This window comes from Poecilia mexicana, unplaced genomic scaffold, assembly GCF_051168715.1.
Source record: "Poecilia mexicana isolate PSO_F unplaced genomic scaffold, ASM5116871v1 scaffold_12, whole genome shotgun sequence".
NCBI classification, from domain to species: Eukaryota; Metazoa; Chordata; class Actinopteri; order Cyprinodontiformes; family Poeciliidae; genus Poecilia; species Poecilia mexicana.
This window is the reverse complement of record NW_028263381.1, coordinates 11,053,628-11,067,894: the sequence shown is the minus strand read 5'-3', so window position 1 is coordinate 11,067,894 and position 14,267 is coordinate 11,053,628. Positions and strand designations below refer to the sequence as shown.

The 14,267-nt window shown below is 38.0% G+C and overlaps 1 protein-coding gene across 1 annotated transcript in view; it reads left to right on the top strand.

Annotated features, from left to right (window-relative positions):
* Positions 1-13,307, top strand: part of nacc2 (NACC family member 2) — a 41,539-nt gene extending 28,232 nt beyond the window's left edge. Inside the window, exons 4-7 of the mRNA XM_014999809.2 lie at positions 1,132-1,308; positions 6,640-6,745; positions 6,984-7,081; positions 7,175-13,307. Coding sequence (XP_014855295.1) covers positions 1,132-1,308; positions 6,640-6,745; positions 6,984-7,081; positions 7,175-7,692 — 899 coding nt within the window. The 3' untranslated portion in view covers positions 7,693-13,307. The remainder of the gene's footprint in view (positions 1-1,131; positions 1,309-6,639; positions 6,746-6,983; positions 7,082-7,174) is intronic.
* The last annotated feature ends 960 nt before the right edge of the window (positions 13,308-14,267 follow it).

Below are 14,267 nucleotides of genomic sequence, written 5' to 3'. Positions count from 1 at the left end.
CCACTGTCCTGCAACTTGTAAACACATCCCTCCTCTAATTACACCTAATTTAAATGTCTGAATCATCACCGCAGAGTCTCACAAAGTTCTTCATGGGCCTGACGATGAATCATTCATTCCATTCAGGTGTGTTGTGTCAGAGATGCATATGAAAGGAGGGCAGTGAACACAAAGACACAAAGACAAACCAACACAAAGTAGCACATAATTGTAGAATGGAAGGAATATGAAAAATGGTTTTCAACAATTATTACTATTATTATTATTATTAATTCAAAAACGTGTAGAGAGGATTTAGATTCAGCCTCCCGGAGTCCACTTGGGGAGCTACTTTGAAACAATTACAGCTATAAGTCTTTTGGGGGAGTGGCTTTGTATCAGAACGGCTTTCGGGTTTAGTTCTGGCCCGGGTCAATCAAACACGTCATTATACACATTAATGGTTGTTGTCCGTCTGGAGGGTGAACCTCTGCCCCGATCTCAAACATTTTGCAACATCTACTAAGTTTTCTATTAGACCCAAATGCCCTCAACTCCTCTATATTGGTGAGCTGCAGACATGACTTCTTATGACTTTCTTTAGATGTCAGCTTTAACAATGCCAGTGCGCCAATACAGGCCAGATTTACTCAGCTAATTGTTGTCCTGTTGATGCATTCTTCCACTTGAGCTGTTCTCTGCAGGTCCTCCAGATTTATCATGGGGCTCTTGGCTGCTTCTCCAGTGATTGCCAAATGTCTCCACTCTGTCATTTTAAGTGTACAGCATTGTCTTTGGACGTTAGAAGCTGCTTATTGACAAACATTTTCTAACAAATCTCTTGGCAACTCAGATTGGTACTGAGGTTACATTAGGAGAAAGTAGACTCACGTCGTCTGAAGCAAATCAGTTGCACTGGATGTTTTTTTTAGGGATATTGAAGAAAGGAGGTAGACACCGCATGTCCTCCACTTGACAATTATGCACTGCAAGGGAGTCTTTAACAAATAATCCAAATGAATAGACTGAAGTCTGTATGAATACTTTTGCAAAGCACTGTTGTAAGCTTACAGCAATGGTAAGGTTGTGTTTTTATTTATGTCTCCAATTTCTTTTCCTCAAAATATTTCTCTCTCTTTTTTATGTTATTAGTCCAGGACAAGCCAGAGTTGGCAGCAATGCCACTGGCCTTGGAAAATCGCAACTGCGTGCTCATCCGCAGAGACCTGGTGGCACTTCCTGCAAGCCTCATAAGCCAGATTGGCTACCGCTGCCACCCTAAGCTCTACACTGAGGGGGACCCAGGAGAGAAGCTGGAATTGGTCGCCGGTAGGCACACAAACACAAGCTTCTATAAAAAAACATGAAAAGAAAAGACATTAACATGCACAGATAACATTAGTTCTCTGGAAAACATTCACACTGTTGCACCTAATTTAAATTTAAAATCCAGTACCTATAAAAGTGCATTTCACTGATTGAATTAACTCAAACTAATAAACTCAGGATGTCAGAGGGGCGCTTTGTTGAGGAATAGAAACACTATTTGTGGATCAGAGAACAAACAGATCATGAATGAGAGAACTAACCCCCAGCAATCTGTCAAAAGTTATTCTCTGGCTATTTATTTTTTTGTATTTGCATTTATATTTTGATTAAATTAGAGGTAGATATCAACACCTTTTAAATTGAATTGTAACATACGGAAGCGCATTGCTATCACGCAGGAAAAAAAAAATTTCGAGCGCTATCACGTTATAACGTGATACGTATCTCGTTAAAACGTGATACGTATGTCGTTAAAACGTGATACGTATCTCGTTAAAACGTGATACGTATGTCGTTAAAACGTGATACGTATGTCGTTAAAACGTGATAGTTATCTCGTTAAAACGTGATACGTATGTCGTTAAAACGTGATAGTTATCTCGTTAAAACGTGATACGTATGTCGTTAAAACGTGATACGTATCTCGTTAAAACGTGATACGTATGTCGTTAAAACGTGATACGTATGTCGTTAAAACGTGATAGTTATCTCGTTAAAACGTGATACGTATGTCGTTAAAACGTGATAGTTATCTCGTTAAAACGTGATACGTATGTCGTTAAAACGTGATAGTTATCTCGTTAAAACGTGATATTTATCTTGTTAAAACATGATAATTTTAGGTCCAGGAAGTGGCGGTATTATGCTAGGCTAGTACAGTGGCTAACATGAATTGGTCAGGTTTCCTTTCATGTTTGGTCTACAACATGTAGAGATACGGATGCTGCTTTGCACTGTGGTTAAAGCCATTAATAGCATGCGTACTCTGAGCAGGATCCTAAACAGAACGGGACTGCACCGAAGGAAACGTCAGTCCGGTCCTCTAGCTGTAGCGGCGTTCCTGACTGGATCGAAGCTCAAGTTGGCTTCCGATTGTAGCTTCTGATTTGGGAAATGGCTAAAGGGAGATTATAACGGAGGCTCAGACGTATTTGCTGAACAGTTTCTGTTCAGATTTGTTTTAACAGTACACCAGCTGAACAACGGCAACGGCTGTTCGTAACCAAGCAACCGAAATCAACAGAAGGCTCAATAGTGGCAAAAGACAAAACTAGATCCTGTTAAGCATTCTTCAAAATAAAAGACTTCCTCTCTCCAAAATAAATCATACAGAAAGCTTTGAATTTAATTATTTTTCACGTCACCTTTTGGAATTGTGTACAATCAAGTTAAATTCGGTGAATAATAATAATCATGTAAATTATACTTAACATATGACTTGACATATGACTGTAAATAAGTAACTAATCATGGAAATTATATTTAACATATAAATGTTAAGAAATAATTTGTTCTGCTTTAAAAACTAACATACATCGACACTTCAAATCTGGAGTAGATTATTCTAATCTACGCTAATGGCAGAATATTTCAAACCTAGTTTGTGATTTGTGAAATCTTTATCTGAATTGAAACCTCAGCAATGAGAGATTTAAAAATATGTTTGCATCTGGAATGCATTAGAAATAAACTCCTATCACATTTACAATATTTGTTATTATTTTAACCTTCTGTTTTCTTTCACTTTTTTGTCCTAGAGCACCTGCCTTTTTGTGTGGCTTACAAGGATCCATCAGCTGGGATAATAATGCCAACAACTTTTCAGATTCCGATTTATAGTGATGCAACGTAGCATCAGAGATGAATAATCTATTCCAGATCAGAAGTGTCTAAGTATGTTAGCTTTAAAAGTTTAATAGTTAAAGATGCTACTCATCTCCTTAATTGGTCACATCAATATTATAAAAATTACAATATTGCCAAAATTCTTATATGTTTTCCAATCAGTTTCAATTTCCTCACTCCCCTTCTTCTTTAAGGAGCTAAATATAACTTTTTCCAACTTCACTTAAATGGTAAACGCCCGAGAATGAAACTGTCTCTCTTATATCTGCCATATGACAGAGGGTGTTAACAATTATCAAACCTATTATGTTATTTCAACCCAGATCAGGGCAGCAATGTTTTACTTTACTTCCAGACAGCCCCCAGCATGGGTTACTATTGTGTCCCACTGGATCTCTATGGCTATAGACTTGTACATGTACTCATCAGGCAGGAAAAGGTCAATTAAGCAAACAAAATACCCATTTCTGAAAAATACAATGATGATCTGGCAAAAAACACTTGATTATTTGGGAGAAATGCAACAACTATCCGATGTAATGTTCATCCATGTAGAGCAGGATTTAAACTGCTAAGAATATAACTAAAGTGTCTGATCTTTTTTCAGGGAAGGTATTTATGTAACTTGAAGAAATTAAAAACAAACATGATAGTCCTACAAAATATTTCTATAACTATCTTCAAGTTCAGAGTTTTATTTTATCAAAGCAACACAATAATCTTTATCTACCCTCTTTGTCTCCATTAGAAAACATTATTTTAAGTCACCTATATGGTAAAGGAGAGATGTCTCTTCTTTGCTCCTTGTTTGTCGACAAATATTAAAAATTGTTGACCAATATTTGACAAATATTATTATTTTATTTTTTTTTATTTTATTTATTTTATTTTATCAGGTAAACCACGTTGAGATACACATCTTATCTTATTTTCAAGAGGGACCTGGGTAGAAGTCTGCAACACACAGCAACCTGGTTACAAAATAAAATTAATTAATGCATATGCAGAAGTGTAAAACAGTAGAAAAGAATTTAAAAACAGTGACACCTTTTAAGAGAATCTCGTCTGTTTTTAAGAATTGCTCGAAATAAGTCCAGTGAAACCAGCTTTGACATCTTTATTTCAGACTGAAGCTGATTCCAGGCTGTAGGAGCCATCACACTAAAAGCTTGCTTCCCTTTTTCAGTTCAGAAAAGTGAAACATGTAAAAGAAAAATATTGTTAAAACGTAAAGAATGGGAATTAACAGACCTATGTAAAAGAAAGTTTAAGGATGCTGGAGCCAAGCCGAGTAGAGATTTATGAATCACGATCATTAGGTGATTGTTTCTCAGGACGTTTAAAGGAGGCCATTCAGCTTTTGCTGATTTATGATTTATTTTGGAGAGAGGAAGTCTTTTATTTTGAAGAATGCTTAACAGGATCTAGTTTTGTCTTTTGCCACTATCGAGCCTTCTGTTGATTTCGGTTGCTTGGTTACGAACAGCCGTTGCCGTTGTTCAGCAAGTGTACTGTTAAAACAAATCTGAACAGAAACTGTTCAGCAAATACGTCTGAGCCTCCGTTATAATCTCCCTTTAGCCATTTCCCAAATCAGAAGCTACAATCGGAAGCCAACTTGAGCTTCGATCCAGTCAGGAACGCCGCTACAGCTAGAGGACCGGACTGACGTTTCCTTCGGTGCAGTCCCGTTCTGTTTAGGATCCTGCTCAGAGTACGCATGCTATTAATGGCTTTAACCACAGTGCAAAGCAGCATCCGTATCTCTACATGTTGTAGACCAAACATGAAAGGAAACCTGACCAATTCATGTTAGCCACTGTACTAGCCTAGCATAATACCGCCACTTCCTGGACCTAAAATTATCATGTTTTAACAAGATAAATATCACGTTTTAACGAGATAACTATCACGTTTTAACGACATACGTATCACGTTTTAACGAGATAACTATCACGTTTTAACGACATACGTATCACGTTTTAACGAGATAACTATCACGTTTTAACGACATACGTATCACGTTTTAACGAGATACGTATCACGTTTTAACGAGATACGTATCACGTTTTAACGAGATACGTATCACGTTTTAACGACATACGTATCACGTTTTAACGACATACTATCACGTTTTAACGACATACATATCACGTTTTAACGAGATAACTATCACGTTTTAACGACATACGTATCACGTTTTAACGAGATACGTATCACGTTTTAACGACATACGTATCACGTTTTAACGACATACGTATCACGTTTTAACGACATACTATCACGTTTTAACGAGATACGTATCACGTTATAACGTGATAGCGCTCGAAATTTTTTTTTTCCTGCGTGATAGCAATGCGCTTCCGTAGTAACAGCTAATTGGAAAAAAAAAAAAAAAAAAACCTGTCTGACGCAGGTTCACAGAAGTCACGAAGGGGTCGCGAAGCGTGACTAGCTGGTAGACCTCAGATATTTCAGTTTGTTTGGGTTTAATTCGTGCTGTGAATTTGCGCGGTCTGAAAGGAATAAAACGGAGCTGCAGCGTTCCTGTGTGGAGATTTAAGACTGTGGCAGATGGACAACCATCTCTGCAGATATCATCAATCAGGGCTTTATGGAAGAGTGACCGAGTAGAAGTCAGACTAAAGTAAAAAGCATATGACTGGCTGCCGGGTGTTTGCCAAATGGCCCTTACAGAGCTCTGAGAATGTGAAGAGAAATGATTTTTTTTTTCTCTCTTGCTGTTATGATGACTCAAAAACTGAATGATGTGGCCTGACTGCCAGATATTGCTCTTGGCGATCGACAGAGAAGATGCTCTGAATGGGCAGTGACCACTCGGCATGCGGGGAGCAAAGTGAAAAATAGATTTCTTTTTTCTTGAATATTTTCAAGCAAAAGAATTGAGCAATTTTCTGAAAGACAGAGATGATCATAGCAACATTAGCAAGTTTTGGTTAAGGTTAGGTATCCAAAAGCACAGGAATTCAGAAACTTATAATGTGGGGGGAAAAAAAATCATATCTAATTTTAGTATACATTAAATGAAGTAAACATGCTTAATTTTGACTTGTACTCTGCAGTAATGTCCCTCAAATGTGTTCATATTGCTTGGAATATTTCTTGTCACATTACTTCAGCAAACGTAAGTGTATTTTACTGGGATATACAACACAAATTAGTCAATGGTTGTGAACTTGATGTAAATTTATTTATGGTTTTTTACATTTAGAAACATTTGAAATGGAAGTTGTACATATCAATATGAATTACCTTGCAATGAGTATCTAAAAACCCATTGTGGAACAATAACTTTAGGCATTGGTAATGATGCTGATGGTGTGTCTGACTCCCTTAAAGACATGAAATACAGACGTGACTGAAAGATGAACTGCAACAAAACGAGAAGAAACCTAAACGTGAAAAGAAACAGATTCTGATAGAGGCGTTGATCTCAGGAAATTCTTTTCTGTCCGTGTACCTCAGGAACCCAGGTGTTCATGACACGAGGCCAACTTATGAACTGCCATCTGTGTGCCGGCATCAAACACAAAGTGTTGCTCCGTCGCCTCTTAGCCACGTTCTTTGATAGGTGAGTGCAAAGCAAAGCACGAGTTGGCAGTTATTGTTCAGACATGTGTGTTCGTCTCTTAGATGTGTGCTTGATTCCAGCGCCGCTGCCGTTGTCACAAATCAACTTTCACACTCCATCTGTGGTTATGTTGTGCAATGCAGCTAGATGAGTGTGTGTTTCTGTGTGTCCCCATGTGATTTACTGTATATGTTTGTTACTGACTCTGCCCCCTGGTGTTTACTGTGCGATTCTGTAGAAACACTCTGGCAAATAGCTGTGGGACAGGCATCCGCTCTTCCACAAGTGACCCAAGCAGAAAGCCCCTGGACAGCAGGGTCCTCAATGCTGTGAAACGTAGGTTTATTGTGTAAATGATCTTGTGCATGCCTTGTTTTAATAGGAGCTGTTTGACTAAGTGGACATGGCTGTTTTCTCCTCTTTTTACAGTCTACTGTCAAAACTTTAACCCTAACTTCAAGGAGAGTGAAATGAATGTGATCGCTGCTGACATGTGCACAAACGCAAGGCGGGTCCGCAAGAGATGGCTCCCAAAGATCAAGTCCATGCTGCCTGACGGCATGGAAGTGTACCGGGCGGGCATGGGCATGAGTGCTGCTGCCGCCGTTGGTCTGAACCTAGCCCTCAGCGCCCCTCAGTCAGGAGTTTCCCTTTCCTTCGAGCATGATTTGAAGAGCCTAGAGCAACGGTTGTATCCAGAACGCAAGGACCCTCTCAGGACTCACGCGGCCAGCCCCGGCGCAGGGTCGGCTGGGGCAGAAGCCGAGGGTGAAGGCGAAGCAGCAGTCCAGGAGGAACAGGAGGAGGATGACGACGAAGCTGGATCGGAGGGCGCGGACCGATCACTGGGGGCGCCGATCTTGGTGTCGGTGGTCGGATCGGCAGACACGCCCCCCGAGCAGGGGGCGGAAAGTTTTGGACAAAATCTGAGGTTGAACGGACACTGAGCGTCCCTCCCCCATGTCGTGAAATGCGTCTAACACTCACATTTACTTCTTCTCGCCGTCTCGTCCGTCACTCTTTCCTCTCCTCCGTGCTTCCTCGACAGGGAAATTTTGTTCTCCACACACAAAGCTGCACTCTCAACTTTTACCAACTTTTTTAGACAAAAAAGTTGGTCGCACATGCATGCGCTCGTGTGTGCTTGTGTATTTGGAGACTTACATGCAGTGAAATAAAATAAAAAAAGATGAAGAAGAAAGAAACAGCTATTAAAAGCATACACAGGCATGGCATTAGTCAGTTTGGGTCCAAGTATGTATTCAGCACTTGGGGCGTCTGCAGCATTATTCCAAAAGGTCAAATAACAAAACAGATGGCTGTAATGATTCATCATATCAATGCGACACCACCAACAGCTGGTTTGCAGCAGGTTGTAGTTTGCAGTGTAATATTATTTCGTAACGTGACTTGGGGAAAATTGTATTTGAGAAACATATCTCTACAGCAAGACCACTTTGCATCCCATTACTATTCATATAGAATGTACTGTGAAAGGCTTGTCTAGAAAATAAGAAACCTTTGCCTTTATTTTACCTTGTATTGCTTTGAACCTGTCCAATTTTTTTTTTGTCACAGCTACAAACTTTATTGAATTTTATTTGGATTTTACGTGACAGACCAACAAAAACCAGTGCATGTATGTGAAACGAGTTTGAGTCAATGCTGTAGGGTTTTCTACTATTCTTAAACAAATACATTTTTTTATTCACCCCCACACCTGAGTCAGTACTTCCTGAACTTCACTGTAATTTCAGATCTTCTGAGCAGCTTTGCACAGCAAAACTGAAAGTTCTTGTCCTTTTTTTTTCCCTTTGAAAAGAATGTCATTTACAGTTAGTCATTTGCAGAAATGACTAACTGGGATTTCTGTAACCTGAATTCATCAAATTGAATTGAGAGTATTGAGAATATTTTAGATTTTTATTTTTTGCTTAAAATTGAGCATCTGTTTCTTGTGTGTGTGTGTGAATGCGCCTCACAATCACACACAACTCTGTGCTGATTTGTCACATAAATTCCCTATAAAATACAATGAGAGTTTGCAATATTATGGATACTTTTACAACATACTGTGTTGTCACTTTTATGATGAAAATTACAAAAATATTATCTTCCGCAATTACTGATTTTTTTTTTCCCCATAACTCCAAGAACAAATGCAACATAACAAATCTATCACACGTATTTGTTGGTTTCTCGTGCATATCTAGTCAGACATATCAGACGAGACTGTCAATGTGATGCCTGTGTCTGCTCCAGACCACACCTCCCAAGCCGCACATATGTACATCCAAATAAACACACAAACACTCGCTCATTCATCATTACACTTATGTAATCCAAGCGTTTAATGTACTGATGTAATCAAATGGCACACTGTCCAAAAGAATATGTTGCAGTGCTTTCTGACTCCAAAAATCACAGAATTCTTGGAGATGCAGACGTGAATTAAAAAAAAAAAAAACCATGAGATAATGTCAAGACTTGCATGCATTAATCCAAACAATGGCTGGAAATATTTGCTAATGAGAACGGCAGAGTCCCATTTCTGCAATGAAATAAGATAACAGCTACTTTTGCCTGGAGCTGTGATGCTTAAAAACTAGAAGTACTTTTTCCATTTCTTTCTGGAAAAAGGCCGCCAAACGTTACAAATGATCTTGATGTAACCCTGCTTTGACTGTTTCTGACATTGAATTAGTCTGAGTTTGTTGTTGTTGTTTTTTTTTATTTGTACGAATTCTGCAGAGTGTATTGTCCACTTAAACGGAGAAGAGTGAATATATGAAGTGCACTACACTGAAAAAAACAAAAGCAATGCCAGAGAGGAGTACTGTTCCACCTTCATGAGGTGTTGTGAAATGTACCAAGTCAATTCTGTCCTGTTTCCATCCTGTTTTTGTTGTTGGTTTGATTTCTTGCTCTCCAAGGGGGAAATGAGTTGGTGGGTAAATTATTTAAAGAAAACTTTTAAGAGCAAATTACGCCGGTTTACTGCGTTTGCACTCAAGAGAGTTGAGCGAGTGGGGGGGAAGCCAAGGATTCTGGAAAAGCGGCTCCTGCAAAAGACTGCAAAATCGCCACCACATTACCCTGATTGCATAGTCAATCAGGCACTCTGTGGGCTCAGATAGAAACAACGGGTCTCTATTGATGATGACTGTTTCTGTGTGTTGTTGGAGGTGGGGGGGACTGAGGCCGTGCATTCGTCAAGCCTGTTTTCTGTTTTTGATGTCTGTTTTCACGCTTGTTGCCGTTGCCATGCATAGGACCCAGTCCAAAGAGCCTTTCTTTATAGTTTTTCTTTCATGCATTGATTTAAAATGATGCACTGTTGAATGTCGCCCCTTGTTCTTTGCTTGTCGTGGGTTTCAGTCAGCAGTCGAAGAACATTCAATTACAAAAGTAGGCCGTAAATTAACATTTTTTTATCACAAATATTCTTAAAAAAAAAAAAATGTGGTGATTGCACAAGTGAGGTTAAGGAGGTTTAAGGAGATGCTCCCGGTATATTTGATCTGTTATGTATTTGTCAGTGATGTGCCACTTTAGAGGTTGGGCCAAATTTTTCTCCGTCTTCGACAAGTATATCTTGGATCTTTAGGGTAAGCTTTTAGATAGCCCTGCATATAAAAAAAAAACAGGGTCAGGATTGCACTATAGGTAATGTTCATAACGTTTACAGTTGATTTTTTTTCTATTTTATATTTTTCCCCCTTTGGGAAGAACTGTAATCTGCCCCAGATAAGCCAGGGTTATGAATGGCCAAGATGATGGTTGAATGTAAATTGTAGCATTGCTATGGTGACGGTCACAGTCTTTTTTTTTATTTTATTTTTTTTATGATATAGTAAATTATTGAATCTCTTTGTTTAGTATGTGGCTTCATTTTTTTTATTGACATAAATTTCAAACTTAAAAAAAAAAAAAAATTTAAAATTAACTTTACTGATAGTGATGTTTTTGCTTAAATATTTTTAAAATTGATACAAACAGGTCTTCCAGTGTGTCGAAGCACAGGCAGCAGTATCCTAATAAGTGTAAAACTGAGGTTTGTTTCAGTTACTCCACATGATTTTAAATATGCTCATCCAGTGGTGAAATGAAAAGATTTACTAAATTATAGCGTCATCTTGTCTAATTTATTTGATGTTGCTCTTCTGAGGGAATAAATAAAAAATATTACTTTTTTTTGTCTATTGGGTTCACCTCCTGTTTTGCCAAATAAGCTAGCTGTGTTAAAATTAAATGAACAGTTAAAAACAAATACATTTACGTTGAAAGGCAAGCCACCTTAAAATCAAAACCCACCATAATCCCTTATTAAATCGGTGAAAGAGGTCCGAGATTAAACGATATTGAATCTGTACAATTAAATCTCTGCTTTCTCTGATGTGTCTTTAAACAGAATGTGTTTTTTCTGCATTCAATTTAACACAGTTTTCAGAGCAGTTCTAATTAAAAGAGTGCAGTAGCTGTAAGGACCTAGGAAAATGTGATATACTCCATTGCAGTGATGAAAGAAGTGTGGAGCAGTGCCTTAGACTGTGAATGTGGGTCTGTGCCATAGTAGTTGTTCAGAAACAAACAAGCCAAGGAGGCTGTATGGATTAGACTTTTCTCTTACTGAAATTGTTATTCTAAACTTTAAAATTATGACTCTAACTATGTTGACATACTTTAGCTGACTTACTTTCTTTCATGTCATTTTTGAATGTAAAAACTTTGCTCCCTTTACTCGGGTCACTGTGTTTATTTAAGCTTTTATTTACAATAAGACCGGTTCCTTCTCGGACACCCTTGCATGCTGAGCAAAACGGGGAAACCTATCAAAAATATGTAAATAAAATCAGATGTAGTTGAATTTGTGCATCCGCTCAAATGCGTCTTCCTCTGTAAAACCTCACCTTCACAGTCAGTTTGTTAACTTTTTTTTTTAACTTTCCTTTTTAGCTTCCTGGAATCTTTGATTTTTTTTTTTTTTTTCATCTTGTGCATGGGTAACTGGGTGATGTTGCACTTTAAAATGAGAAATTCTCAGAGAATGTTATGGCTAACCTATGAGAGAATGAGCTCCGTCTGAGGTGCTTAATAGAAAAAAAAAAAAAAGGTAAAATAACGTGTATGATTTTTACATGTTTCTTCAATGGAAACCAGTGTCATGTTTACTGCGAGCTCAAATGAGAAACAGGATGGGGCTGGTGGCTGTGCAGAAACAATTTTTTCATTATTTTATTCAAAACTTTTTTTTCTCCTCTTCTTTTGGCTCTCTGCCTCTTTTACTGTAAAAATAATGGGCACTGTAATTGTTTTTTTTTTTTTTTGCTCTGCTGAAAGGTTAACCCTGGAAATTATACACTGATATGCAAAAATTACACTTGTATCATAAAATGCATGCCATTCAGATGTTCACCCTGACCCGATGAAACCTCTGATCTTTATGCACCCTGTATTTTATGCTGAATAACTGTTTTCACTGTTTGCAAGCAGAGACTTGAGTCGACTTGCAGTCGACGGGGCTGTATTTTTTTTTTCTAATCATACGCCCTGGCCTTTCATTGAATGTTTGCATAAAATGTAATCTCTTTCATAATCGACAGCAAAATACTGATTAAGAGCGGCATACATAAACTAACTACCCAGTTTGAGTGTGCATCTAAATCTTCAGAAACTAAGAAAAGAAATGCACTGAAAAGTTTGTGCGTGTATGTCTGTGTCCTCGAAAATGATGCCAGCACTTTAGAACTACTTAGAAAACTGAAAGAAAAGAATAATAATAAAAAAAAAAAACATCAAGGGTGACCAAGGCTACAGGCAACAGACGAGTAAATGCAACTTTTAAAGCCATGTGTTCAGAGCGCTGACAATCAGAAAAGGGATGAGGCCCAACAGTGCACTATGGGGGATGTGAAATGACTTGCTGTGCGTTTGCTATTTGCTTTTGTCTTTCAGCTCGTTTCATTCTGTACTGGCTTACTTTCAGAATGGAGGGTCGATGGTGTCAACTACAGCCTTCTTGGTTTTATGTGTGTGTGTGTGTGTGTGTGCGTGTTTGCAGCAAGGACCGACTCAAACCTTGGTGCTCATTGGGCAGAGCTGTCCTCAGTTGGCATGGACCTTATCTGTCATTCTCTGGGCTTTTTGGTGACCTGATGATGGACGACAATACAGATGTTTCAAAAAAAAAAAAAGAGAGAGAGAGAGAGAGGAAAAAAGGAAGATTTTATCATGCAACCTCATACTTTGATCATCGTGTTGGTTCTGACTATCAGCAGGGCTTGGCCCAGGCAAATTGGGATGAGGCTATTTTAGTGTTGATACTGCTTCATAAAAGAGACAAAATGTTGAAATGTTTATGCGCCTTCTGACTCTCAAGCATCAATAATATATACTGGAAATGCAAGTTGCCACTTTCGATGTTGCATACGAATCTCTTTCATTCCCATCGTTGTATTTGCCATCATGGGTTTTAAGTTGTGTATTCGAAGAGTACCTTATTTCTTTAAATGCAATACAAAAACATGTCTGCTTTCTAATAAAAAAAGTCCTTACTTCACCATGTACTGTACTGAGCGGCTTATTCATTTGTCTTTGTGTCTTTGTGTTCCAAGAGCTGAAAGGCTGCGTTTGGGGATCTGCCCATAGTGCTGACTCCATGAATCCTATACACAGGAGGGAGCCTTATAGAAATGTGTTTTGCAAGTTCTGATGTACTTCAGATATGTACAATGCAAACGTGGCATTAAAGGGTTGCCAACAGAAAGAAAATAGCCAATGCCGTGGTTTTGCTAGAATATATTTGATAGAAAAGGAGTCTTAGAAAGTCGATTTCTTTTACCTTTTTTTTCTATTTTTTTTTTTTTTGGCCAAATTTACTATTTAACATAAAGGAACTATTAAAGAAAATTGTTCCAGTGAAAAATCCAAACCTTTCTAAAAAAAATTAAAAGAGAGAGAGAGAGAGACAGAGAGATGTACACTTTCTGTCTTATTAGAATTTTTAAATTTGCATAAGTAATCTGGCAAATGATCATTGCCTTCTTTATCGAGCATCACTCTTCAATAGAACGAAAGTCACAAAAATGTAATTTATAAACAATAATATCATGAAACTTTAAAAAATTACCATTAATTTTAATATTACGTCGGTTATCAATTCATTTGAGGTATTTTAGGTTTTCTTATGGTCATTCAGTCCAAATCCCTTGTGATTCCTTCACATGCCTTCCTTGCAAATAGAAACGCTATTGCTTTCATTCTTAAAGTCCCTTGTGCCATAAACCATAAGTTCTACTGTTTTTTTTATGTCAAATCTTATGGATCACCATTTATGATCGTTCAGAGGTTTTTTCCAGCCAGATTTCTTTTTCAAAGATGATAGTTCTCTGCTTTCCTTCCAGTTTTTCCTTCCAGTTTTAGTCAGTCGCCTTAGATGTTTTCTTTGCATGCCAGTGACTTGACCCTTCTTAAAACAGACTAACATATTTTCCACAACCACAGGATATGTCTTTCCACATGG